The following is a 27308-nucleotide window of genomic DNA, read 5'->3' on the forward strand; positions in this document are numbered from 1 at the left end:
TTTGCTTCCTACTCAGCCCCAATATTCCTAAGTCCATGAATGCTCATTTTCAGCTGCATCCTTACACGCTTCCCAGACCAAGAGTGCTGTCTCTGTCTTTTGGAACTGTAGGTAGATGGTGGTGGTGATGGTGGTAGAGTCGCACCAATCCCCTGCATGCTGAAGCTGAACTATGCACTTACTCTCTTTGATCCATAGAGCAGCCCGTAAGGGATAAGCTTTTATCTCTCTGCTCTAAGATTATAAGAGCGGAGGAGTTATAATTTAACCATAGAGAGACTGACAAACATTTTCTTCCTCCCTCCTGGCCTTGTGCTTCTCGATTGCTTCTGACAGTGCTCAGTGGAGCATGCAGTGCTGGGGCTTAATCCCAGGTCTCCCACATGTGAAGAATGTGCTCCAGCAAGAAACTTTCCCTTAAAGGGCAAACAGTAAACGTCATATACTCTCTGTGTTGAGTGGAGGTTGCACATGTTAGCATAAAAACATCCCTAAATTATATATAACTAAGGACACAGTGATGTTCCCATAAAATTTTATTTACAAAAAAGCTGTAGTTTGATTATTTGGGGGCCACACCCAGCTGTGCGCAAGAATTACTCTTGACTCGGTACAGAGGGGTCACGTCTGGCTTCACTCCGACAACACTTCAGGTGCCAGATATAACTAGGGTCGGCCGCGTGCATAGAACCTTCTCCCCGTACTATCTCTCCAGCCCACCAGCCTCTACTTTCAGTCATTTTGTGCAGCTTTCTTTACTCACAGATGAATTCTCTGGTGAATTTTTAAAAAGACCGATCCAGGGTGTAGCTTTTTAGATCCGAGTAATATACAAATATTTAGAATTCATCTGGCACTTATTATCCGTACCAGATACATTCATGGGGTCCTGATCTCCTGTCTGGAGCTTTGAAGACTGACAGGGACAAATGTGTGGCTTTGCGGAGGGGAGCAGCCAGAGCAAGACCAAAAGGTGGCTTCACCCCTCCATTGAACTTGGTGTGTCGGGAGCCATTTGGCCTTCAGCTGTGAGGCTACACAGAGAAGCATTGTTTAGCCAGGAAAGCAAGAGAGGCTGAAGCCCCCCAGGGAGAAGCACGTGCGCTGTGTTTACAGGAGCGTGACAAATTGTAAGCCAGAACCCGAGTGGGTCGGTTATCAATTAGCTCCTCAGCTCTTTCAGCAGCCCCCAGGGCCCATCAGACCCTCCCTTCAAGCAGGCACAGGTCATCCACGTAGGCAACTCGACCTGGTGGCAAATGAATTTATTTGAGGCTGACCATCTGCTTCTAGTCCACACATCCTTTGGCTGTGGTGTTTTTCCTGTCATTTAACTTACCGATCAACTTAACTTTATGTCTTATGTCAGTTAACTTAACTTTATGCCTTAGAGACAAAAAAAAAAATTTCCTTAAAGTTTTAGATGTTTGAGGCTGGGGAGACAGAACAGTGGGTAGGGCACTTGCCTTGCGTGTGGCCGGTCCAAGTAGTATCCCCAGCATCCGATATGGCTCCCCTGAGCATCACTGGATATGGCCCTCTAACCCCCCAGAAGTTTCAGATGTTATTGATTCTACATGGTTTTGTGGTTCAAGTCTCAGAACTTTATAGGATAAGATGGAGAGCAACCAAGGATTGTTCTTGTATCGCTTGCAACATGTAAGACATGTAGGAATTGCAACTGAGGTATTAAACCAATCCAAGATAAAGTATGGTGATGGACAAATGGCATCTTCTTGAAGAGTTGCTAGTTGCCACGGTTCCAGAATTTTACCCAAGGGAGTATTTATTAGTTATTTAATCTTCTGATATTTAATATGTGGCGTGGGGACATCAACAGTATTCAGGACATCAGAGATTCAGAGAATACATAGACTCCTCTCTGTGCCTTAGTGTCTCTTTACTAACTTAAGGTACTGAACACTTGATAGATGTTTTATGAGGGCAGGAGTAATGTCTGTGCCTTGGAGTGAATGTAGTTTGGATTTGCTTCAGATTTTTATTGTTCTTTTTTTGTTGTTTTGTATTTTGTTTTTGGACCACATCCTGATGCTCAGGGCTGACTCCTAGCTCTGTGCTCAGGAATTTATTCCTGGCAGGCTTAGAAGACCACATAGAATGTGGTCCAAGATGTCAGAAATGGAAACACAGTTGGTTGCATGCAAGGCAACAGCCCTACCCACTGTGCTATCACCCTGTCCCCCTTTTGTTGAAATTCTTTTGCTAAATTTTTAATTTTTTTTTAATTTCTTTCTTCTGTTTAAAGGCATGGGGTGGGGGCTCTCAATCATTCTTGTATCCCTATCGATCCTTGGAATTTCAGCTGTCACACTACACTGTAGAGATCTCTTCTGCCCAAGCAGCTCACAACAGAGCATTCAGTGAATCTGATGCTGGAGACATGTTTAGGGAGAGAATGAGTATTGATCTGGTGGCTTAGTCCTAGTGTGTATAATGTGCTCATTAAACATGAATTGCACCATCTTTTGTGGGTTTTTTCCCCCCGGGTAGGAAGAAAGATTTGATACCGTGTTTTTATGTCCTGCCCCAAGCCAGTTGCTCCAGAAGTTGTAAAGTTGTCAAGTGTCAAACAGTGAAGCCTTTGAAGGGCTGCATGCATGGAGCTGAGGGGCACAGGGTAGACGCATATGCACACGCTTATCAGTGTGCCCCGTCAGTGCCAGGCTCTGTGGGGTGTGTGCTGGACGGGGTCGCTTAGACCAGCTCATCTCTGTGCCCTTACATCGCACCCACTGCGTCATTCTTCACTGGGGGTGCTGAGCTGCTTCTCTGACTCTACCCACTGGGTGTTCACAGCACCCCATCCCCATCACAACCCAAGCTGTCCACAGACTGGGTGCCCTCAAGTGTGGTTCAGTGCCAGTTGGCCGCTGTACTGGGGTGAGTTTTCTGCTCTCTCGGCCGTAGCCCCGGTTCTGTTGAACTAACCCGTGGGACGGTGGAATCCCCCCGGCCTCAGTGTTCTGCGAATGTGAGTAGCTGTCGGAATGGCCGTGTTCCTCGCTCTGGTCTCTCCGCGCCAGACCAAGACGTGAGAAGTGGGGAGACACTCCTTCCTTCCCTCCCCGCTGGTCCTGACGGCTCTGCTCTGCTCTCCCCCCACCCCTGCCTCTCCAGGTTTGCCCAACTCGCTGCGACCACGTTTATCACTCAGGGCGTTCCCGTCTACCTCTTCTCTGACATAACTCCAACCCCTTTCGTGGTGAGTGACCTTTGCCTTTACAGTTCCCTTTTGTGGGGTCAGGGGTGGGACGTGACTGGAGGTTGGGTTTAGTTTAGGCTTTTGGCCAGGCCTGGTGGTTCTCAGGGCTCATTCCTGGCCCTGTGCTCAGGAGTCACTCCTGGCAGGGCTCAGGGGACCGTATGGGCTTCTAGGGATTAAACTCTGGTCAGCTGCGTGCAAGGCACCCTGCCCGCTGTACGTCTCTCTGGCCCCAAGCACTGGTGGAATTTTACAGTCATTAGTGCTGTTGGGGTTTGATAATAGAAGAACTCCTGGTTCTGTGCTCATGAATGACATGGTTCGGGGGACCATATGGGGTACCAGGGGTTCAACCTGAGTCAGCCTCCTGCAAGGCAAGCACCCTACCTGTTATACTATATCTCTGACTCTCGTTTTAATTTTTTAAGTACAATATTGTTTGCATTCAAGGAATATTTTAGGTAATTTTATACACACACACACACACACACACACACACACACACGCACACACATATATATTGCTTTATGGGTCACACCTGGCAATGCACAGGGGTTACTCCTGGCTCTGCACTCAGGAATCACCCCTGGCAATGCTCAGAGGACCATATGGGATGCTGGAATCGAACCTGGGCCGTCCGTGTGCAAGGCAAACGCCCTACCCACTGTGCTATCACTCCAGCCCCATTTTAGGTAATTTTAGCCAAATTTCTTTCTTTTGTTTTTTTTGATTTGTAATTCTTCCCTGCCACCCCTGTCCCCAGCTCTTATAATTGGGAGACATGTACGAGTGAGGCCAGATGTTAAGAATCTATGTTCTTAGAAAGTGGGGCTGGAGAGATAGTATAGTGGGGAGGGTGCTTGCCTTGCATGTGGCCAACCCAGGTTCAATCCCTAGCATCTCACATGGTCCCTCGAGCACTGCCATCAGTAATTCCAGAGTGCAAAGCCAGGAGTAACCCTTGAGTACAACTGGGTATGGCCCCCAAAAGAGACCAAAACACAACAAAAAAGAATATGATTGATACACAGTTGCTTACACCAAGTATAAATGAGAGTAATAAATGCAAACAAAGTAACTTAGGCCCAAACTCAAGGGATGTAACTACCAGCCTCCAATTCTCCCTCTAGTGCACCATGGTGATACAGCAATGCCTGGCAGACACTTAGCATCTCATCCAAGTGCCATTTCAGTGTCACTGTTTGGCAGAAAACTTGCCACAATCTCAAGCATCCTTGGTTTACTCTGGTACAAAAATGTTAGGGCTGTTATTCTCATACCAACTATGAATGGGTGTTTCATTTCCCATATGGTGTTGTCATTTCCTTTGCTCCAGACACCCGCAGACTGTGAGTAACTCCCGAGTGGACCAGTGAGCACAGTGGGCTGTTGTAGGGCTGACGGGACATTGGGTAGCACTGAGGATTGCTCTCCTAGACAGCTGGGGGAGGACTGACCCACAGGGGGGTAGAAGCCCGGAGAGCTGGGAGCTCAGCAGAAGATCGAGAGAGGATGTTGACCCCAAAGTGGGAGGTCAATGAACAAACGCACCTAAGGAAACTCCCTTTTTTAAAAAACTGCAGATCAAGGTGATGGGATCCCGGGGATGTGACTCACTGGTGGAGCACATACCTCAAAATAACATTTTAAATTTGAAAAAAGCGAGCGAGAGAAGAAGGAAGAGGAGCAGAGTAAGCAATGGGAAGGAAAGGAAGATGCTGGTCTTCCTTTGGGAGAGGAGGGGCCACACTCAGCTCTGCTCAGGGATCACTCCTGGTGGGACTCATGGGGACCCTGTGGGGTGCTGGGGATAGAGTGTGTGTAGGCCTCGTGCAAAGCAAGCACCCCATCTGCTGTACTGTTGCTCCAGTCCCAATACTGGACTTTTCTTTTTTTGCTTTTTGGGTCACACCCGGCATTGCACAGGGGTTACTCCTGGCTCATGCACTCAAGAATAACTCCTGGCAGTGCTCAGGGGACCATATAGGATGCTGGGAATCGAACCCACTTCGGCCACATGCAAGGCAAAGACCCTAACCACCATGCTATCACTCCAGCCCCCCAATACAGGATTTTTAAGCCCTTATCCCAAGCAAAATTTTGAAGGAATGTGCTACGGAGGATGAGACCATCCCTTTATTTGGAGAGTTTTCTAGCTCTGCCAGGCAGAAGATAGAATGAGAAGACAGTGGGGCCAGGGATGTTCTCAGGGATGGGGCCAAGCCTTACATATAACTCACCGTATGAGGTGGTGAGTTTGATCTCCAGCATCACACATCACACACACACACACACACACACACACACACACACACACACACACACACACAGTGACAGAGTGATGGGGTCAAGCCTTGCATGTATGAGGTGGTGAGTTTGATCTCCAGCATCACACACACACACACACACACACACACACACACACACACACACACACACACACACACTCACTGTCCTGTCCTTATTAGAACACACTTCTCAGAATTTTGAGCAGCAGCCTAGTTTCAAAGGTACCAAGAGTAAACAGGGGGGGCTGGAGCGATAGTACAGCAGGTAGGGCGTTTGCCTTGCACGCGGCTGACCCGAGTTCGATTCCCAGTGTCCCATATGGTCCCCTGAGCACTGCCAGGGGTAATTCCTGAGTGCAGAGCCAGGAGTAACCCCTGATCATCTCCGGGTGTGACCCAAAAAGCAAAAACAAACAAACAAAAAATAGAGTAAACAGGGGAGGTTTGGTGCCCCATGTTGAGTGACCCATGATGACATGTGTATGGCCTGTTCAGGGACGGGGAGCGAGCTGTAGAGGCAGGCCACAGGCAGTAGATGTGTCCGGTGGCTCTCGTCTGTCCTGCCTGACGCTCTCCTTCTTGCCTCTGGTCACAGCCGTACACAGTCTCCAGGTTGAAGCTCTGTGCTGGCATCATGATCACCGCCTCGCACAACCCCAAGCAGGACAACGGTTATAAGGTATCCCGGCTTCTCCCTCCACGCGTTTCACAGAAATCCGAGCCCTTTACAGAGTGAGGCAGAAGGGGCTGGAGTCCGTTCACGCTTCCGCTCTGCCGTCTCCAGGTCTACTGGGAGAATGGGGCTCAGATCATCTCTCCCCATGACAAAGGGATCTCCCAAGCTATCGAAGGGAACCTGGAGCCATGGCCCCAGGCTTGGGACAGTTCCTGCATCGACAACAGCCCGCTTCTTCATGACCCCCTGGCGTCCATCAACAAAGACTACTTTGAAGACCTGAAAAAATACTGTTTTCACAGGTAAATGGACGGTGAACTCACCTCTGGGGATCGGTTCATGGGTTCTACCCATGTTTATTCTACCCATGCTCCGTCTGATTCTTGAAGCAGCACAGCAGGAGTCAGTAACTTTTCTTTTGTTTGGGGGCCACACCTGACAATGACCAAAAGTCACTCCTGGCTCTGCACTGAGGAATTACACTCGGCAGGCTTGGGGCACCATGTGGGATGCCAGGGATTGAACCTGGGTCGGCTGTGTGGAAGGCAAGCATCTTGACCTGCTGTCCTATTGCTCCAGCCCCAGTAACTTTTCCTTTTCTTTTTTCCTATTTTTGGTTTGTTTTGGATCATACCCAGTGATGCTCAGGTGTTACTCCTGGCTCCGCACTCAGGAATTACTCCTGGCAGGGCTCAGGGGACCATATGGGATGCCAGGAATCAATCCTGGGTCAGCTGCTGTAGTATCACTCCAGCCCCTCCCAGTAACTTTTCTGACAAATTGTTAGTCAATATTTTTTCATTGTGAGCCAGGTGAAGTACTTCGCAGCTTCTCACTTATTTAAAGATAATTTTCTGGGGCTAGAGCAATAGTACAGCGGGTGGGGCATTTGCCTTACATGCGGCAGACCTGGGTTCAATTCCTAGCATCCCATATGGTCCCCCAGCACCACCAGGAGTAATTCCTGAATATATATATATATATATATATATATATATATATATATATATATATATATATATAACCCCTGTGCATCGCCAGTTGTGACCCAAACTGCAAAAAAAAAAAAAAAAAAAAAGATAATTTTTGGTGCTGGAGCGATTGCACAGCGGGTAGGGCGTTTGCCTTGTTTGCCTTGCACGTGGCCAACCCGAGTTTGAGTCCCAGCATCCCATATGGTCCCCCAAGCATCACCAGGAGTAGTTCCTGAGTGCATGAGCCAGGAGTAACCCCCGAGCATTGCCGGGTGTGACCCAAAAAGCAAAAAAGAAAGAAAGAAAAAAGAAACCAAAAAACTTTAGAACAGAACATGTTGGAGGAGGAAGTGTGTTTGGGCAAGAGTGTGTAAGTTGTGTTTCTCCTTTTTTCTTTCCCCTCTCAAGGGGGTGCCTGGGGCATCTCCTGGCCACTGCAGCAGGACCTTTTAGTGTTGGGGCGGGGAAGGGGAGGTGCTTCTCGGGCCCCAAGAGTTCAGACACTTCCAGGGCTCCCGGTGATGCTCAGTGGACACACGCAGCCTCACCCCATATTAATCCTGGCTGTTTCCTCCTCTCTGCTTACCTGGACCCGGGTACTCACTGGCCGCACGCATTCTCTGTGCAGTGGCCTCTTCCACTGGGAGTCGGTTCCTTCCTAGTTTGCAGACCTTCCGTTTGACTCTCTCTCTGCCCTGTGTCTGGTTCCAGGCCTGTGAACAAGGAGACCCACGTGAAGTTTGTGCACACGGCAGTCCACGGCGTGGGCCACGCCTTCGTGCAGTCGGCCTTCCGGGCCTTCGACTTTGCTCCTCCCGCGCCTGTTTCCGAACAGAAAGACCCAGACCCGGAGTTCCCCACAGTGAAATACCCGAATCCCGAAGAGGGGAAAGGCGTCTTGGTAACCTCATTTTTTTTTTTCATTATTAACCTTATGTAGTCAAAACTATTAGGGTCAGGTAAAATGGATTTTTCTGTTACTTTGCTGCCCCCAAATCTTTCACTGTGGCAGTCCTGAGTCCCCTATTTCTAAAATTTCAAATCAGATGCGAGAGCTAGAACTGAAATGATTTTTTTTTTTAATAGACCATTCTTGGTTGTGTGGTCAGGGATGACTCACAGCAGGGCTCTGGGACCATATGGGATGCTGGGGATTTAAACATGTAACCGAGGTCAGCTGCCTGTAAGGCAAGTGCCTTGCCCACTGTTCGCTCTCTGCTGCCCCTAAAGTAAATGATTTTAAAGTTTTATTTGTCAGTAGTGCTTCCTTGATGCCACAACGATGACCACAGCAACACAAGTAGTAATGGTATAGAGCTATATGTGAAACTCTCCAGGGGCCATTCCTATTGGGCTTTTTATTTATTTGCTTAAAGAAGGTGGATTTTTAGAGAGTCACCATCATTTGTTTCTGAGAAGGGAGTAATAGCACAAAATGGTTCGTAACCCTCTGGTATAGAGATTCATCACAGGACTTGATTTCTTTTTTTTTTTTCTTTTTGGGTCACACCCAGCGATGCTCAGGGGTCACTCCTGGCTCTACACTCAGGAATTACCCCTGGCCGTGCTCAGGGGACCATATGGGATGCTGGGAATTGAACCCGGGTCGGCCGCGTGCAAGGCAAACTCCCTACCCGCTGTGCTATCACTCCAGCCCCAGGACTTGATTTTTTAATTGCCCTCTTTCTGGTATGAAGAAATGCGATTTGAAATATAGTGCTTGACCCCCTTCTAAAGGTTAGGGTAACAATGATATTGAGACAGGCTGTTTGCTTTGGCTTGTTCACGGGGCTGAACCCATGTGAGGGCAGGAAGTAGCCCCACATGTATGCTGTCAGGAGTATGACACCCCACCACCAGCTGTGGGTGTTTTTGGGTGCTCCATGGTCTCTCTGGTTGAGGGAATAGTATGTGAACTGCCAAGACCAGATTAAAACGCAGCCCTTGAGGGCCCCTGAATACAGATCGGCGTCTAAGCACAAGACCTGGGATTGATCCCTCGCCCCACAGAACACCACCCTAGCGGGCCTCAGTTTGGGGAAAAATCTTTTCATTCTTTTAGAACTGAGTGTTTTTTAATTTTGATGCCGGTGGTGGTGGTGGTGGATGGGATTTGGGCCACACCAGCATCACTCAGGGTTTCTTCTCAGGGATCACTCAGGGGTTACGGTGCTTGGGGCACCCTGTGCAGTGCTAGGGGTCAAACCCAATTTTGTTTTTGAGGGTGTGTGTGTGTGTGTGTGTGTATCTCACAAAGTTGTTTATCATTTGGTTCCAGTCATATGATGCTCTAATACCTGTCCCTTCACCAGTGTACACTTCCCACCACCAATTTGAACATTTGAACCCACTTTTGGCTACAGTCAAGGAAAGCATCTAACCCACTGTGCCCCAGAACTGAATATTTAAAAAAATTGCTTTAAAACATGATTCTTAATTGAAGTCATTCTTATTCTTCCTATTTTTTTTTTCAGACTTTGTCTTTTGCTTTGGCTGACAAAGTTGGGGCCAAAATCGTTTTAGCAAATGACCCAGACGCCGATAGACTGGCTGTGGCAGAAAAACAAGACAGGTAACAGGACCTGGGATCACCTTAGTAACAGAATATACGAAGGAGAGGAGGTAGTCAGCAGTGAGGCGTTTCTGGACCTATGGAAATAGTCCCCCTTTATTCTGCCAATGGTCCCTCTTGCCCTGAACATCCTGTCGGATACTTTAACAGAGCAAGATGCTGAGCTGGGAGCCACGTGATTGGGAGTTCGGCAGGGACCCCCAGCCTGTGGGTTTGGAGCCAAAATGAGGATTTGTGATTCCCCCTGGCTCTGGCACTGATTTTATTAAGTAATGACTCAGTGCCTGATGAGGACGAAATACTTTGGTTGGTGCTGGTTCTGCTGCTTGGTCCATGCCAAGGGTTCTCCAAAGGTTAAGAGATGGACCTTCAAGGAAGTGTTGCACTGGGGTTGAGCAGCCCCGAGAGGGCTGTGTGGCGGGTATTGAGACAGTACCAAGGTTGGTGTGATCAGCGTTTACAGAGGTGTCAGGAGAGATGGGTGGAGGTGGGAGGGGCGGGTGTGGGTGTGGGGGCTCTGCAGTGTCCCTGCCATTTTGCATGTCCCTGGGTATATGTGACGTTTTGGAGGCCATGCCTTTTAGGTTACAGTCAGGTAGGTTTGGTCCTACGTGTTTTTAGAAAGTTACACAAAGTGATGCATGATGAAATGTGAAAATGTAAACTTCCAGCCGCCTGCACTAGACGACCCTCCCTGTTTGTCCATGTCCCGACTGTTTCAGGGCCATGCCTGATCTCTTGTTGATTTGGTGTGGGGCCACATCGGGTGGTGCTTGGGGCTCTTCCCAGGACAGTGACCTGGGGAACCGGGTGTGGCTGAGAATCAAGCCTGCAGCTCCAGCAGGCAGAGCACGTGTTCGGGCCCTCGGCGTGCTCCGCCCGGCCCCCAGACCAGATCTCAAGCAACGAGAAGCTCCCGCCTCTCGAACTGAGCACGACTGAACTGATTGGATGGAGACTGAGATATATAAAAAATTCTGTGAACAGGGGCCCTTGCCATTTCTGTTTCTGTTACCTTAAACCAGGGGGGCGTGGAGCTAGCTCAAGTGGTAGAGCACGTGCCTAACATGCAGGAGATTCTGGCCTTCCTGCACGCCAGCATGGCCAGGGGGAGCCCTATTTAAAAAAAAAAGAAAAAGCCAAAGCAAAGTCTTTGCTGTAGATGAAGAAGAAGAAAAGCATTAAGTTATCACTGGTGCACTTGTTCTTCAAAGATCAAGGGTGTGTAGGCAAACCGGCTAGAGCTGGGAGCTGATGAGAGCTATTACATGTTTGCCAGGTAGCAGTTATTTAAACGAGGACAGCGACAGTAGGGGGGCTCGGCGGGCCCGAGTGTGGGATTTGCACACTGGGGGACCGTTGTCTGTCCTTGGCATCACATGGTCCTCTGAGGACTGCTGGAAGCAAGTTCTGAGCACCAAGCTGGGGGTACCCTGAGCACTGCTAGGCGTGGCCCAAAAATGGAAGGGAGGGAGGGAGGGAGGCAGGGAGGGAGGGAGGGAGGGCCGATGTGTGGGAGGAAAGAAGAGAGCGGGTGGCCGAAGATGGTACAGCGGGGAAGGCTCTTGCCTCGCAAGGCCTGACCCAGGTTCAGTTCCCAGAACCACACATGGCACCTCAAGCCCCAGCAAGAGTCACTCCCTAAACACAGAGCCGGGAGCAAGCCAGATGTGTCCCCCGAACCAAAATAATAATAAATTTTTTTATTTCATTTATATTATGAAATGTTTTTGTACAAAGAAGTAGCCGAAGGGGAGGGGAGAGGGAAGGGAGGACCGTGACTCTCACCAGCGGCTTTTCCTTGCAGTGGAGAGTGGAGGGTCTTCTCGGGCAACGAGCTGGGGGCCCTCCTAGGCTGGTGGCTTTTCACTTCTTGGAAAGCAAAGAACCAAGATCACAGCGCCCTCAAAGACACATACATGTTGTCCAGCACCGTCTCCTCCAAAATCTTGCGGGCCATTGCCTTAAAGGAGGGCTTCCACTTCGAGGTAAGGGTTCCACTTCGAGGTAAGGGGTGTGTGTTTGTGTGCATGCGTATGCATGTGCATGTGTGCGTGCGTGCGTGCGTGCGTGCGTGCGTGGTGTGTGTGTGTGTGTGTGTGTGTGTGTGTGTGTGTGTGTGTGTGTGTGTGTGTGTGTGTGTTGGGTGTGGGGTCCCATCCTGTCCCGCAGGGAGGACCCCTCGTGGGGCTAAGGAGGGGACGTAACCGAATGAACAGATGCAGAGTCAGAAGGAGGAGGAGAGAGAGAGAGTTTATTCACAGCAGTTACAATACTTATACCTCTTGGTGGGAGGGGGCAGTACGCATGCTTGGACCCCCATAGGAACAATAGTAAAATGCAGATCAGGCATGGGCGTTGGGCAGATCAGGTATGGGCGTTGGCTAGTGAGAGGAATGGCGAACTGATAAGATCAGTAAGGTCAGCAGTGGTGACCTTGTTACAGGAATCCCAAGTAAGCCTCCACTTGACTAGAGGATAAGAGCCAGGCTTGTAAAATGGCTCCCTACATCTCCCCCTGTTTTGTTTTAAATTAAATGTGGTCAGGGGAGGCATTGTCCGGTATCCCTTGTGACACAAAAACTCCATTTTTGCAGGGAGAGGAGGGAAGGGATGATCGGGTCTATGCAGGGGGCTCCTCACAGGCCCTATCAGTCCCCTGGTCTTGGAGCAACCTCTATGCTATACCGGAATACCTCACAGGGAGCCGGGCCCGGGTATCAGCCCTCCCTTGCAGTGCTTTGCCTGGCAACCTGAACCACAAGACTAAATTCCTGGGAGCCCGGCATCCTCAAGGTAGAGAACTAGGGGGGGGATGAGGTTTGAATCTGAACGGAGATGTAAGCGTCCTGCAAATCAAGCCAATGGTAGTGAACCTATATAGGCTCGACTTTAATACCAAATAAAGCTGAAGTCTTCATAGCAAGGGAGAAAAGGACTCACCAAAATCAGGCCCAAATTATTAGAGCTATATCCCAGCATCTCCCCCTTTTCTGTTTACAAAATTACAAAAATTTGAAATAGAAAGAGGAACAATTCCAAACACAATACAGTCTTATAAATTGTAGTAAAATTTCAGTCCGACCCTTGGCCAGAGCAGTGCTTGTAGTAGTAAAGCGTCCAATTGTCCTGCACTGTCCAAGGGTGAGGCAAGTCACCAATGATGAGAGTCAGTTAGTCCCATTCTGAAGAAATGAAGTGTCTGGATCAAAATTGAAGAGTTGTTTCTGCAGCAGCAGCAGTAGTGGTCACAGCAATGAGTCCTAGAGGAGCAGCTATAGGAGTCTGATGAATTTCATGAAGTACTGCATCAGGCAGGGAGCACTGGAACAGGAGCATCACAACTTCTGTCAGGAGTCCTTCAGCAGAGGGATGCAGCCATTCTCTGGTCAGGTTCACTAGCAGTCATATCTGTGCAACCTAGCTTATGTTTGGAAAAATTACTTTTTAAAGTTATTAGAGGCTTCGACCATTGGGGTTTGGTACATCTCCACGCCTGTGGATAAAGAGACAGAGGAAAAGCTCCAATACAAATGGATATCCTAGAGAGAAATGAGAAGGTGTTCCTGTTAAAAGTCATTCCTTCCTCCTTTGGAAACTGAGGCACCTGTGAATTCCAAGGAAAGGGTAAAAGTAAAGAATTATTAATCCAAAATATGGGGTCCTGGCGTTTTCCATTCTACAACCTGTAAAAGAAGGATACAAGGAATGCTCTTAATGTGGCCTTGTGATATGATAGAGGAGCTAGAGGCCTTTGCTGCAGGCCCTCTGATGCAAGCTCCTCCTCTGGTTTCCTTGTGGCTTCCAGCTGAAATCAGCTTGGTGATGGCTTGTGGCTGGAATTTGGAGGGTTATAAAACTGCAGAGTTCTGAAAGTTAAAGCAGGCAGATGAATTCAGCTCCTGATGGAATGCAAAACGGGACCCAAAGTTTCTTGGTGGGGTTGTCTGTTGAAAAAAAAAAATAAAAACATAGCCTTTTCCTCGAGTGAGGAGTCTCCCTGCTATCCAATTTGTCAATTTTAATCCACATAGGAGAATTAGTAGTTTCCTGAGTCTGTGCATTTTCCTGAAAATGCCTTTCAGCTGCTGTATATGGCTCTCCTTAAGGTAAATTTTAAAAGTTTAAAGTGAACAGTGTCAAGGACAAGGAGTCAAACGGGGCATACCTCCTTTTTTTTTTTTTTTTTTTTTAAACTGTGCTCAAGTCATAGATCCAGTCAGACCAGAATGAGATCAGATAAAAGTAATAAAGGAAAAGGAAAAAAAAAATTCAGAGCACTTTTGTAAAACAGCTTGTAGCTGCTGAAGCAATTTTTGAACTATAGTGTTTGATGCATTTAGAGGCATAGTCATAATACCAGGGAAGAAACCAACAGCATAAACTGAGTTTGAGATGATATTAGCCAGCCCTGGCACATGGGCAATGAAAAAACCAATGTGGCAAGTTACAGCCTTCATTGGAAGCTCTTTTCTGGTATCCAAAATAACCTGCTTCATAACCATGCACACACACAAGCAGAAGTATCCTAGTGACAATGCCTTCTGTCCCTCACCAGACTCAGCATCTGTAGTGGCTGAGTGGGTGAGCACCCAGGAATGAGGTGTCTCTGTGCCTCCTGGGTCAATAAGCAATTGCTGAGTGGGAGAATAACCACGTACCCACTGGCCCTGAAGCCGTTTTCCTAGAGGTGGCATCTCATGAACTAGAAGTAGAAGTTCACTTCCCCAAAAATAAAACTGTACCAGCCTGAATTTTTGAATAATCTTCTTTGGAAATAGCATATCACCACAGGTTCTGATAAAAAACTTAAGATTCAGTTGTCCAGACTGAGTTCCTGACTGATGGTCTTTGGAATTAAGACTAGAAACTAGACAAGGCTTTCTCCACCTCTGACCTGACTGAGGCCTCTCAGGGTAGCTGAGCCCTTTTATACAAAGTTCTGCTTGGTTTGCCAGCGCAAATTCACCAATAGACACAACTCTTTGATTCCAAATTTCCTTACTTTTATCCTGGCTCAAAACCTGATGCCCATTAGGTACAGAACTCAGCTCTGCATATCCCATACGCGGGATAGCTTCCTGTTCCCTGAACTCAGCCGCTTGTTGCTGAGATTCTAGATGCACTCCATGAGTGGAGTCAGAGATTGGCGACGCCTTTACCTTCACTGTCAGGAAATCCTCCAGACAACCATGAAAACCTGATGTGCTGCTTGCAAGGTTCACTTGAGCAAGCTCCCTTTCTACCTGGGGGCTCAAATCTTGTCCCTTTACACCAGAATTTAATATGTTGGGACTCTGAGTGGGGCAAATGGTAACTGTATCAGGACAGGGAATATCCAACACATTGCTCCCTGCAGTGGCTGGTTGTAGTGAATCTATTGACTGGAGCTCTGAAGCTCCACACTGGGGAGAAGGGCTGCAGCTGGGAACATCCCCTGGTTTTTCCGGGGCCTGGGGCTGGCCCCGAATCAAGTTTCCCGGCTTGGCCTTCTGGCGGCACTCTGATGCCCAGTGGAAGCCCTGTTTGCACTCAGGGCAAAGAGTTTTAGGCCTGGGCTGTGATTTTCTATTGGGACAGTTTTTTAAAAAATGTCCAGGCTGCTGACAGCCAAAGCACAGCCTGTCCTGGCTGTTCACTGGTTGAATGGCAAACTGTTTGAAGGCCGCCCCTATAGCAAGCCCTATTTTTTGGGCGGTGGGATCGACATCGGAGCATAGCCGGATGTATTCTGAAAGGGTCTTCCCACGCTTATGGGGGCGAAGTGCGGCCTGGCAGGTGGAGTTAGCATTCTCATAGGCCAGGTGGCGGATCAGCTCATTATCTGTCTCTTCGCTTCCCATAAGTTTTTCAGCTGCCTCTGTGAGGCGGCCAATGAAATCACTATAGGGCTCACTAGCTCCCTGACGAACCTTGGCTAGGGATGTTACGACTGACCCTTTAGAGGGAAGTCTCCTCCAGGCCCGGAGGGCAGCGGTTTGTATCTGAGCAAGTAGCCCTGGGGGAAATTGAGCCTGCACCTCGTTAGAATCAAATGGTTCTTGACCCTGAAATTTAGCAAAGACCCAGGATGAGGAAGAGCCTCCTGCCGAGACATTGCCGCGCGCCATATCTTGGCATTGATCAGAATAATCTGCTTTCCACAAGAGATAGTCTCCTCTACTGAGGACAGCCTTAGCGACTGAGAACCAGTCGTTTGGCGTGAGCCATCCCTCACTAAGGGAGTCCAAAAGGCCAAGCGTAAAGGGAGCAGTAGGGCCGCAAGAAGAAACAGCAGCCTTTAAATCTTTCAGGTCCCCAAATTTTAATCTACTATAGCTTTGGCGGGTTGGTGCCTGAGGAATTACGTCCTTAGGGGGATTTTCCTCTCCAGTGTGTGCCCCTTCTTCAGGCAGATCGGCCTCCTCCGCTTCTCTATCTGAGGAATCATCATCGGGTGGAGCCGTGGCGGAGGTGGGGTAATTGGGGGCCCGAGAATGGGACCTGGTAACTGGAAAAGCAGCCACGGGTTTTAACGCTAAAGTGTGAGAGACCGAGCTTTTCTTACTAGGTCCTTGAGAGGGGGCAGAAGGCTGCTGGGCACTTACTAGTTCTTTATCTAGCTGCCTTATTTGAGTCAAAAGGTGGACATATTCCTGCTTCTGTTGTAGGACTGCGCGTAAGACAGCAGTGTCCCGGGTGAGCTGGCGGACTGCCTCACTGGTATTATATGGGGAATTAAAAAAGGCAGTGGCATGGGACAGATAAGGGGGTGGCTTGTTTTCCAACGAGGGCCAAGGGGCTGAGGGCTGATTCCTCGCTACCTCATCTTCCTGGATAGCCCCGTCCTCTGGGGGTAAGAATTCGGGTTCGGGAGGAGAAGGATCAGGGATATCAAAAATCACAGGATAAAGTTTTGGAGGTGCCTCCGCTCGGGAGGGCTCAGGTAGGGGGGCAGAATGGTCAGAGTATACATTAGTAGAATTTGAGGAGTCAGCCTTCTGCATGGAGGGGACCTCATCCCCACAAACTAAGGGAGCCTTGAAATTCTTATACTTTTTCCTTAGAAAGGTCTTGGATTCAGAAACCAGGTGCTGATTCTCCGGCTGTCTTTTTTGCGGCTTAAGAGTCTCATTTATTAAGTTCCAATAAAAAAAAGCGGAAGTAGGAACTTTCTCAGGACCAAACCGTTTATAATAATCTTCCATACAATCACCTACTCTGGCCCATTTATTTTTACTAATAGTCCCCTCCTGAGGGAACCCGGGGCAAATATCTTTTATAAAGAGAAAAAATTGCACTAGGTCTTTTTTCCTTACTTTTACTCCACGGTCTTTAAGGGAGTCTTTCAGGCTATTGATAAAGAGCTCCTGTTTAGAAGGTTTTTGTCCCATAATTCTAGGGAGTAAAAGGGCGGAATCGGAAAAGGCACCGTTCAAAAATGGAAATAGCAGCTAGGATAAAGATAGCTAGAATAAAGATGCAACAAGCGGGGAATTCCCAAGGGTGAACACAGGTGAAGGAAACAGAGGATAAGCAGACAATAAAGCAAGAAGAGAAAAGAAAGGGTCACTGGTAGGCTGTTTCTGCCAACTCGACAGAAATGAAAACACAGGACAAAGGGATTCGACCTCCCACCAGTGACTGTCTACACTGGGAGGTAGTTTCTGCCAACTCGACCGAAATGAAAACACAAAAGACACAAGAAGGGGCAGGGGGGATGGGGACACTCATAACAAACCACTCAGATGCATGTCTGGCCGGTGAGGAACTTAGCCATAGTGGATCAGCCTGAGAGGTGACTTGCGGCCGGTGTCTAAACCAGCACCACCCTAGACCATATGTTCCTCGTGGAATCGCAGACAGCCCAATCGGACTCCGTAACCTTAAAGGGATCTTAAGGATGCCAAGTCGTGGAGCCACAGACTCAGTACAAGGACGAGGACGTCCAAGACTGCACAATCACTCACACATACACACAAGACAAGGGAATTCAAGCCTTTCCGCCAGTGACCGTCTCGTCCTTAACACGAGACTGTATTCAAGCCCGGTCCCATACCAGGGTGTGCGCCAAGAGAGAGGCGACCCTCAGAGACACTCACTTTTCCGTGAATTCGCCGGCCGACGTGAACTTGACCGGGCGTTCGGTGGTCCCCTAGTGCCCCACGCTGGGCGCCAGATGTGGGGTCCCATCCTGTCCCGCAGGGAGGACCCCTCGTGGGGCTAAGGAGGGGACGTAACCGAATGAACAGATGCAGAGTCAGAAGGAGGAGGAGAGAGAGAGAGTTTATTCACAGCAGTTACAATACTTATACCTCTTGGTGGGAGGGGGCAGTACGCATGCTTGGACCCCCATAGGAACAATAGTAAAATGCAGATCAGGCATGGGCGTTGGGCAGATCAGGTATGGGCGTTGGCTAGTGAGAGGAATGGCGAACTGATAAGATCAGTAAGGTCAGCAGTGGTGACCTTGTTACAGGAATCCCAAGTAAGCCTCCACTTGACTAGAGGATAAGAGCCAGGCTTGTAAAATGGCTCCCTACAGTTGGGGATGGAGGTGGGGCTGGATTGATCTTTTTAGTGTCTCTGTCCAAGGCCTAAGGAATTTCTTTGTTTCCCAATCCCCCCTTAGGAAACGCTAACCGGCTTTAAGTGGATGGGAAACCGGGCGAAACAGCTCATGGACCAGGGGAAGAATGTCTTATTTGCATTTGAAGAGGCAATTGGTAAGACGGCTTGGGGATGAGTAAGACTCATAATTTACAGCATGCAATTTAACGGGAGACATTTGGGTTTGGACTTGGATTCTAGAGATTGGAAATCAGCAGCGGCAGCCAGAGCGATGACAGTCACTAGCACACACGCTTTGCATTTGGGAGGCCCTGGTCCCATATCCAGCACCCTGTGGTGCTCTGAACACCTTTGGGAGCAACCAGGGGAGCACTCCCGGAGCAGGGAGTGGCCATAGAACACAAACCCAGATGATGGGCAGTGAAACAGCCCCACGTGGTTTGCTGGCTTCCACGGCATGGAGAGAGCTTCGAGTCCCCCCAACCAGCCTCTGGGATTTGTTTCCGAAATAAAAGAACCTGCCTTGATAGCCAAGTCATGGATGTAGGAAAGGCAATCCCCACAGTATCCCAAATCCAGAAACAACCCGAATGTCCAAGAGCTAGTGGCTGAATAGAGACTCTGGTACCTAGACTCGGTGGAATACTGCTCGGCTGGGCCTGAAGGCATTCTGCAGCCATGGGAATGGAGCTGGAGGGTATCGTGCTGAGGGCAGGGGAGGGACAGGCAGAGTGACCGCTCATATGTGGGGTCTAAGGAGGTGTAGTAAGGGACGGCAGAAGCCCAGTGCACCGAGATCTAAGATCTCATCTATAGAACGGAGCTCACCAGAGCAGTGAGAAGGACGGGGTGGTGTGGGAGAGCAGGCTGGGAGGGGAGTGGTGTGAGATGATGAGGGGTGTGTGTGTGTGTGTGTGTTTGTGTGTGTGTGAAGGGTGAGGGGAAATGGGCGCCGTGGTGGTGAGTCTGGTGTTACAATGTTGTATACATGAATCCACACCCTTACTGTAAAACTATAAATCAAGTTGGCTAAAATTGAAAACAACAACAATAATAATAATAGGAACCAGAGCGATAGACTCTCACCTTGCACGTAGACGACCTGGGTTAATCCCTAGTATCCCATACGGTTCCCTGAGCCTCCCAAGAGTGACCCCTGAGCACCAAGCCAGGAGTAAGCCCTGAGCAGTGCTGAGTATGGCCCCAAAACCATAATAATAATAATAATAATAATAATAATAATAATAAAGATTATTCAGATCGGCCAGACCAAAAAAATTAAAATAAAAAAAAAAGGAATCTGTGTCCCTGAAAACAGAGGTGTCCGTCACGGAGCTGCAGGTGTGTGTCCCCGCAGAAACCGCGCCCCTGGGTCCGGTGATCTCCAGGCTACTGACTGAGCAGAGCGAAGATGCTGTCGAGCCTCCCACTAAGCAAATCATGCGTGTGCTTGTGTGCGTGCACGCGTGTGTGTGCTCCGCTGCCAGGATGGGCAGGCCTGCTCTCTATGGATTTTTGTTTGAAAAGCTCTTTATATCTGTTAAGGATTGGCTAGGTATCAGTGACAGGCAACCTTGACGACAGACAGAGGCGCCGGCCCCCCTTTGCAGGGGGAGGAGGGTGGGGTGTGGGGGAGGGGGGGAGGGGAAGACTCAGGGGCCCCTTGGATATTAAGGCTTCTGGCCTGCCACTGCCAGTGCTGGGTGGCTCCAGTGCCCTCCAGGGGGCGTTATTTCCCACTCTGGGAAGCACTGATTTGGATAGAGGGAATTACAAGAACCCTGGGAATCCCTGGGAAGAGTCAGCGTAGAAATGATTTGGGTTAGCCAGTCGGGTTTGGGCTGTTCCTGGAGAATGGGCGTGATGTGTGGAGGGGAAGGATCTTACCCGTTATTCAGCATCTGCCGCTGGAAGGTTTGCTCTGCCCAGACACAGGGTGATGGAGGGAAGCAGGCACCCAGACCCAAGGGAGCCTCCGTGTGTGCTGTGAGCACCCAGCCTAAGGGGTGGCTTGTCCTGCAGGATACATGTGCTGCCCCTTTGTTCTGGACAAAGACGGAGTCAGCGCGGCTGTCATTAGCGCGGAGCTGGCCAGCTTTCTCGCCACCAGGAACCTGAGTTTGTCCCAGCAGCTAAAGGCCATCTATGTGGAGTAAGTTCCCTACTGACTGTGCTTAATCAAAATAACCCGTATTTTTGGATCCATTTTTAACGGTTTATTATGCTCTTGTGTGTGTGATACTGATAGTCTCTCTAATGTCCCTACTTCAGTTATAAATCCTATTTCTTAAAAACATGAAGTTAAGGGGCTGAACCGATAGCACAGCGATAGCAAGGTTTGCCTTGCATGTGACCGATCTGGGTTCGATTCCCAGCATCCCATTTGGTCCCCTGAGCACTGCCAGGAGTAATTCCTGAGTTCATGAGCCAGGAGTAATTCCTGTGCATCGCTGGGTGTCACCAAAAAAAAAAAAAAAAAACCATGAAGTTAAAAATCACCTTTTGAGGGGTCGGAGAGATAGTGCAGCAGTGGGTAGGGAGCTTGAGTCATTCATGGGTCACCCAGCTTCAATCCCTGGCACGCCCTGTGGCCTCCCAAGTCCCGCCAGGAGTGATCCCTGAGCTCAGAACCATAAGCAAGCCCTGAGCACCATTGGTGTGGCCCCAGAATAAATAAATTAGAGATAGAAATCACCTTTTCATGCTTAACTACTTAATAATACTTATGATTGCCATACTCCCTAATGAATGAGATCTAATCGCAGAACTAGTTATTAGTTAAAAGTGTGAATTTAAATGTGTAGTGTCAAAAAAATGTGTTTGTGAAACATCTAGTCAATCATTTTTATCAATTTTTCAACTCGACTTTAGTAGTGCCACACAGCCAGACACAATACAAGGTGATGGGTGTGTGAATTCACTCTGTCCCAGGGAATGCCCGTGTGGGGGCTGAGCCGGCGGCACTTTGGAGCACAGGCGAGCCAGGCATTGCACGGGGGAGGCCCAGCTTCAGTCCTTGAGCCACGGAGTCCCCAAGCCCGAACCTGCTCCCCCCACACCCACCCTGCCAGGTGTGGCCCCAAAACAAACCAAGATAACCAGCTTATAACTTAGACTTATAAATGACTGCTTATCAGTATATCTAAGGCCAGACAGCAGTTTACTTTAGCAGTTCCTAGGATAGGTTATTGTTCCTCTTTTTTTTTCCCTTTATTTTTTGCCCCCTAGAGATCTACCTTTTAAAAAAATATTTTTTTAATTGAATCACAATGAGATACACAGTTACAAATTGTTCCTGATTGGATTTCAGTCAGACAATGTTCAAATATCTGTCCCTTCACCAGTGTACATTTCCCACCACCAATGTCCCCACTTTCCTTCCTTGTTCCTCTTTTTTCATGCTCAATGATTCCTTTGAAGCGAATTATGGTCATTTGCTTCACTTGCTTAAAAGCAAATGAATCAGCGGCCGATTGATTTGTTCCTTATTTTGCGTGTATTTGTATTGATAGGTATGGCTACCATATAACCAAAGCTTCGTATTTTATCTGTCACGATCAAAGCATCATTAAAAAGTTGTTTGAAAACCTTAGAAATTATGATGGGAAGAATAATTATCCGAAAACTTGTGGAAAATTTAAAATTTCTGGCATTCGCGACCTTACAACTGGCTATGACGATAGCCAACCGAATAAGAAGGCGGTAAGTGCCGTCTACTTGGAATGAAGTTTTCTGTTTAACCTCTCTTGTGCTTTGGAACGCTTTACTGTGTTAAGCCCTTCGTCGAAGTTGGTGGTAGGTGAGTAGAGAAGCTCACATCCTGAGCCAGCACCCAGAGTTCTCGCTGTATCCACCAGAGCCAGTGGCGTTGTTGAGCGAATAAAGGAAACCAGTGCTCGAAAGGGCGGGATCTGGGGGCTGCAGAGGTGGTACGGCGGTTAAGGCACTTGCCTTGCTTGTGGCTGATCTTGGTTCTATCCCTGGCATCCCATTAGGTCCCCCAAGCCCTGCCAGATGTGACCCCTGAGCACAGAGCCAGGAGTAAGCCCTGAGTATAACCAAGTGTGGCCTGAAAACAAAAAAACAAACCAAAAAGTCCCCAAAGTACAGGATTTCCCAAAGATCACACAGTGCTGATAATGGGGTCACTGCCACTGTCATCCCGTTGCTCATCGATTTGTTCAGGTGGGCACCAGTAACGTCTCTCGTTGAGAGACTTATTGTTACTGTTTTTGGCATATCCAATATGCACGGGTAGCTTGCCAGGCTCTGCTGCTCAGGCTCGATACTCTCGGTAGCTTGCCGGGCTCTCCGAGAGGGGCGGAGGAATCGAACTCGGGTCGGCCTCGTGAAAGGCGAACGCCCAACCGATAATGGGGTATAATCTACATTTTCTGACTCAAGCTGTAGCTTTTCTCACCAGCTGTTCTCAGACTTGTCCAAGCTTCAGAATCATGAGTAGCCTGACACGAACACCAGGTACTGATTCCTGGCTGTAATATTTAAGACTGGGTAGATCTGGGTGGAGACCAAGAAATGACCGTTCTAGCAAGTTCCCAGCTGAGACCAACGTTACGGGACTGACTCTGGGAACCACTGTTTGCTTACCTCTGCTCTGAAAGCACGATGCTGTAAGACCCCCACTTGCCTTCTGCACTCCCCCTCCCCACTATTGGAATCCAAGAAGGCTCCAATATGACAGAAGATTATGGCTAAGATAAGGAAAGAGAGTAAGAAATGTTAGAGATGTTCTTTGATATTTATCTCATATTTTACGGCAGAGCCTGGCAAACTACCCGAGGCATATTCAATATGCCAAAAAACAGTAACAAGTCTCACAACGGAGACGTTACTGGTGCCTGCTCAAGCAAAATCAATGAGCAATGGGATGACAGTGCCAGTGCCAGTGACATGTATGTTTTTAAAAGACAACTAGTATGGAACTGGACCTATACTACAGGGGTTAAGACAGTACAGCACTCACCTTGCTCTCGGCTGACCCTAGTTGAGTGTCATGTGTAAATTCCTTCCTAGATCCTTCCAACGAGTAAAAGCAGCCAAATGATCACCTTCACCTTTGCTAATGGAGGTGTGGCTACCATTCGGACCAGTGGAACAGAGCCCAAAATCAAGTATTATTCGGAGCTATGCGCGCCGCCCGGAAACAGGTATGAACACCATGGGCCCAGCTGCTGTGGCACATCTTCCCTGACTCCCGAGTTAGTTCTGTGACACGTTCACTGAGTGACATATATCACCTTTCCAGATAGCTACTTTAGCAGAACTGGGAGTGAGGCTTAGCTAGAGAGTCCTGGATCCACCCCCCAAAAAAGAGATCCAGTAGAAATGGATAGTACAGAGTGAGTTAAAGCACTTGCCCAGGGGGCCAGAGCGATAGCACAGCGGGTAGGGCATTTGCCTGGCACGCGGCCGACCCAGGTTTCATTCCCAGCATCCCATACAGTCCCCTGAGCACCACCAGGGGTATTTCCTGAGTGCAGAGCCAGGAGTAACCCCTGTGCATTGCTGGGTGTGACCCAAAAACCTAAAAAAGCACTTGCCCAGCATGTAGCTGCAACCCTGGTTCAAATCCCAGCACCGCAGAGGTCCCCTGACTGCCAGGTGTGGCACTGGGAGAGGCCCAAAAACGGAAGAATGAGATTATATAGATACTTTAATTGGGGGTATTGTTTCAAAACTTAAAGAAATATTGTGATATGAATGGTTGCTTGAAGCATCCAGGGGCAAGAATGTAGAGATCCTAATTAATTTCATAATTGCCTCTTAACTCTCAGTGGGAAAATTTCATTCTTAATTTCAGGGATAGTTAAAAAAAAGAAAGAACCTCTCTCAGGCCAGAGAGATAGTAGAAGCCCTTGATTTGCATACAACCCTGCTCATAAAATCACTTTGGGTAGGGTAAATGTTTCTAGGTTTAGAGGTTCTGTTTTGGTGGTGCTGGGGATCGAATCCAGGGCGTTACACCTACAAAGCGCATACTGTGCTCTTCCCCTGAGCCACGTTCTTACCCAAACATAGATGTCTTCAGGGCGGTCCACCTGTGGATTTTGGAAAATGTCAAACCAAAGATGCATTGAACAATAAAGCAAGGACTACCCACGTGTTCCTCACCTGGACCCAGGGTTGGCTCACCATTTCCCTCAAGAGCTAGCGAGTTCAGGCTGGAGTGTTTGTGGGGCTATGTGATCCCTGTCACCACTATTTGATTTGCTGTGGCAGCAGAAAAGCAGCCACAGACATAAAGGAACGGTCTGGCCATATCCACTGGAACTTTGCTCCTAAACCCAGGCTTTGGGGAGCCCGGGTCACCTACCCCCTCCAAAATCCAGCCCTCGAGAGCTTTTGTAAGATGTGTTCCCTCCCACTGTATCTGTTAAAAATGGGGTATTCGCTCCCCACCCTGAACTATTTGGAAGGAAGTCACAGACTTATTTTTCTCTCTTAAGAACAAGGACAGTTGGGGCTGGAGCAATAGCACAGCGGGTAGGGCGTTTGCTTTGCATGCGGCTGACCCGGATTTGATTCCCAGCATCCCATGTGGTCCCCCGAGCACCGCCAGGAGTAATTCCTGAGTGCATGAACCAGGCATATTAACTCCATGCATCAATGGGTGTAAACCCCCCCAGAAAAAAAAAGCAAAAATAAATAAATAAAAGATCAAGGACACTTCCTTACTGTCTCAAATATAAATACTTAGATATAATTATCTTACCCAAGAGCCAGAGAGAAAATCAGCTGGCTTAAACAGAGATATAATATATGTGTGTGTTTTATGTGATTAATAACATATATAAAATATCTCTAAATGCTTATATACACGTATACATATATATGAGTTTTAGATTTAAGTGTGTTAAAAAGAAAGTTACTAGTGATGTGCCTTCTTGATAACTGTTATTTTCCTTGTCATGTTTTCTGGAGAAGGGGGAATAAACAAAGACCTGTGATTCAAATGAGCAATGAAGCAAAATTACTTTATATGTTACCAAAGGGTATTAAAAAATTACCATTATAGCTACATTTATTCAGGTTTGTGGGGCAGGTTCTGTGCTAATTGCTTTATATAATTTGCCCTAATCTGTACAGTAACTCTCTGGAGAAGGTAAAAGCTTTATCCCAGTTTGACAGATGCGGATTCCCGGCTTCAGGGAGGCAAAGCCTCTGGGCTCAGGGGCACACAGGGGGTAGATGGGGAGGGGAGGTGTCCGAGTTAATGTCCATCTCAAGAAGGATGGTTTTAGTTATACTGTTTCACTCTTAAAGTGTTGGTTTTTTTTTTTTTAAAAAAAAAAGAACTACCTGAGCTAATTACAAGGCCTGCCATTTCTTTCACAATTCAGTTTGCATGTTGCTCTAGGTGGAATGAAGCCTTGGGAGTTCTGAACTTAAGAATTCAGGAATTCCGGTGTTTGGGGGCTGGAGCGATAGCACAGCGGGTAGGGCGTTTGCCTTGCACGCAGCCAACCCGGGTTCCATTCGCAGCATCCCATATGGTCCCCCCAGCACCTCCAGGGGTAATTCCTGAGTGCAGAGCCAGGAGTAACCCCTGTGCATCACTGGATGTCACCCAAAAGCAAAATAAGAAAAAAAAATTCAGTGTTTCATATTTGACTTTTTGGTTCAAAGCTTCCCACACTTGCTTGGCCTGCCTGCCGCCTTTTCAGAAGGACAACAAAATTGCTCAGCACTCCCGGGGAAATTTGCCTTCTTTAGGCAAACAAAGAGAAAATCAGTTGCTCCATGCCAGCACTGCGCCTCTCTCCCCGTCCTTCCGGTGCCCGCCAGGTGCAGTGCCCGCACTCTGGGGAAGGCCGGTTTGCAGCCCTGGCTGTGCGCGAGCTGCTCCCAGTCCCGCGGCCACCCCGCCGTGCGGTGCTCACCGCCCGTTTGCCTACGAAGGGGTGCGAAGGGGTGCGCTCCATGTTCTAGTTGGCCGCTTCAGTTGTTCATCAGTACTGAAGATAAGCCCCAGGGGAGTCCGCGTTTCTGGGGTGGGACGCCCGCTAGGGGGCCCCCCATCTCCATCTCTAAGGGCCTTCCCCGCAGACTAGGGCAAGGGTTTGAGAACAAACAGGATCAGGAACCTTTGTGTCCTGGAGATCAAAGGCTTCCAGAGATGCCATTGATGTCGATCATCAAAGTGCAGCGGGGCTTAATAAGCACTGGAGTCAGGAGCCTCTTTCTCTCCGCAGTGAAGGAACAAATGCTACAGAGCGCACACGGGGCCAGGCCAGGCACGCAGGGGTGCCTCGGAATTCTTAGAAGAAGCGCAGAGGGCTGGTTTTGTTTATAGAGCGGAGACTCCAGGAAGCTCTTGGGGGGAAATTTGGAATGTTGTCTCTTGGGTTTAGTTGGGTTATTTTTGTCCAGGGCAACAGATGCATATTTCTTGATTGATGTAGGGTGAGTTTAAAACATGCTTCGCCATAGACCACTGATCTGGAATTTCCTCCCTTTACTCTTCAGTGATCCCGAGCAGCTGAAGAAAGAGCTCAACGAACTAGTCAGTGCTATTGAAGAACACTTTTTCCAGCCACAGAAATACAACCTGCAGCCAAAGGCCGAGTGAAATATCCCGTCCGCAGGCGTCATGAAGTTCACATGCGCCGAAACTGATTCGCTCAAGCAATATGTTTAAGGACCAAATGATTTAAACGATCGCCACAAGTATTTATATTTTTAAAATAGACCTACATTGCTCATTGTTTGATCCTAAAGACAAATAAAATGATGGTTAAACTAACAAACATTCCTCTGAAAAAGTTGAGCCTGGGCAGTCTCCGAGTGCAAAAGTGAAGATTTAAAAAATAATTAAATTTCAAAAATATAACGGATATGAATTGATTAGGATGAGTCACAAACATAGACATTCTCTCTAATCCTTTTATGCAGATACAGTATTTGAAATAGAAAGTCTGGTTTACTAAATTATTGTGTAAGAGCACCCCCTTTTAGGTTTATGATTATACTTCTGTTTTTCTTTTTCTTGTTTGGTTTCGGTTTT

General features: G+C 48.3%; 1 protein-coding gene across 1 annotated transcript in view; it reads left to right on the plus strand.

Annotated features, from left to right (window-relative positions):
- PGM2 (phosphoglucomutase 2) overlaps nt 1–27051 on the plus strand; it is a 36499-nt gene extending 9448 nt beyond the window's left edge. The window contains exons 4-14 of the mRNA XM_055140680.1: nt 3139–3223; nt 6107–6190; nt 6296–6489; nt 7873–8062; nt 9636–9733; nt 11541–11721; nt 18345–18438; nt 20306–20435; nt 21796–21985; nt 23318–23451; nt 26771–27051. Coding sequence (XP_054996655.1) covers nt 3139–3223; nt 6107–6190; nt 6296–6489; nt 7873–8062; nt 9636–9733; nt 11541–11721; nt 18345–18438; nt 20306–20435; nt 21796–21985; nt 23318–23451; nt 26771–26873 — 1483 coding nt within the window. The 3' untranslated portion in view covers nt 26874–27051. The remainder of the gene's footprint in view (nt 1–3138; nt 3224–6106; nt 6191–6295; nt 6490–7872; nt 8063–9635; nt 9734–11540; nt 11722–18344; nt 18439–20305; nt 20436–21795; nt 21986–23317; nt 23452–26770) is intronic.
- The last annotated feature ends 257 nt before the right edge of the window (nt 27052–27308 follow it).

The sequence above is a fragment of the Sorex araneus genome, chromosome 5, assembly GCF_027595985.1.
Source record: "Sorex araneus isolate mSorAra2 chromosome 5, mSorAra2.pri, whole genome shotgun sequence".
NCBI classification, from domain to species: Eukaryota; Metazoa; Chordata; class Mammalia; order Eulipotyphla; family Soricidae; genus Sorex; species Sorex araneus.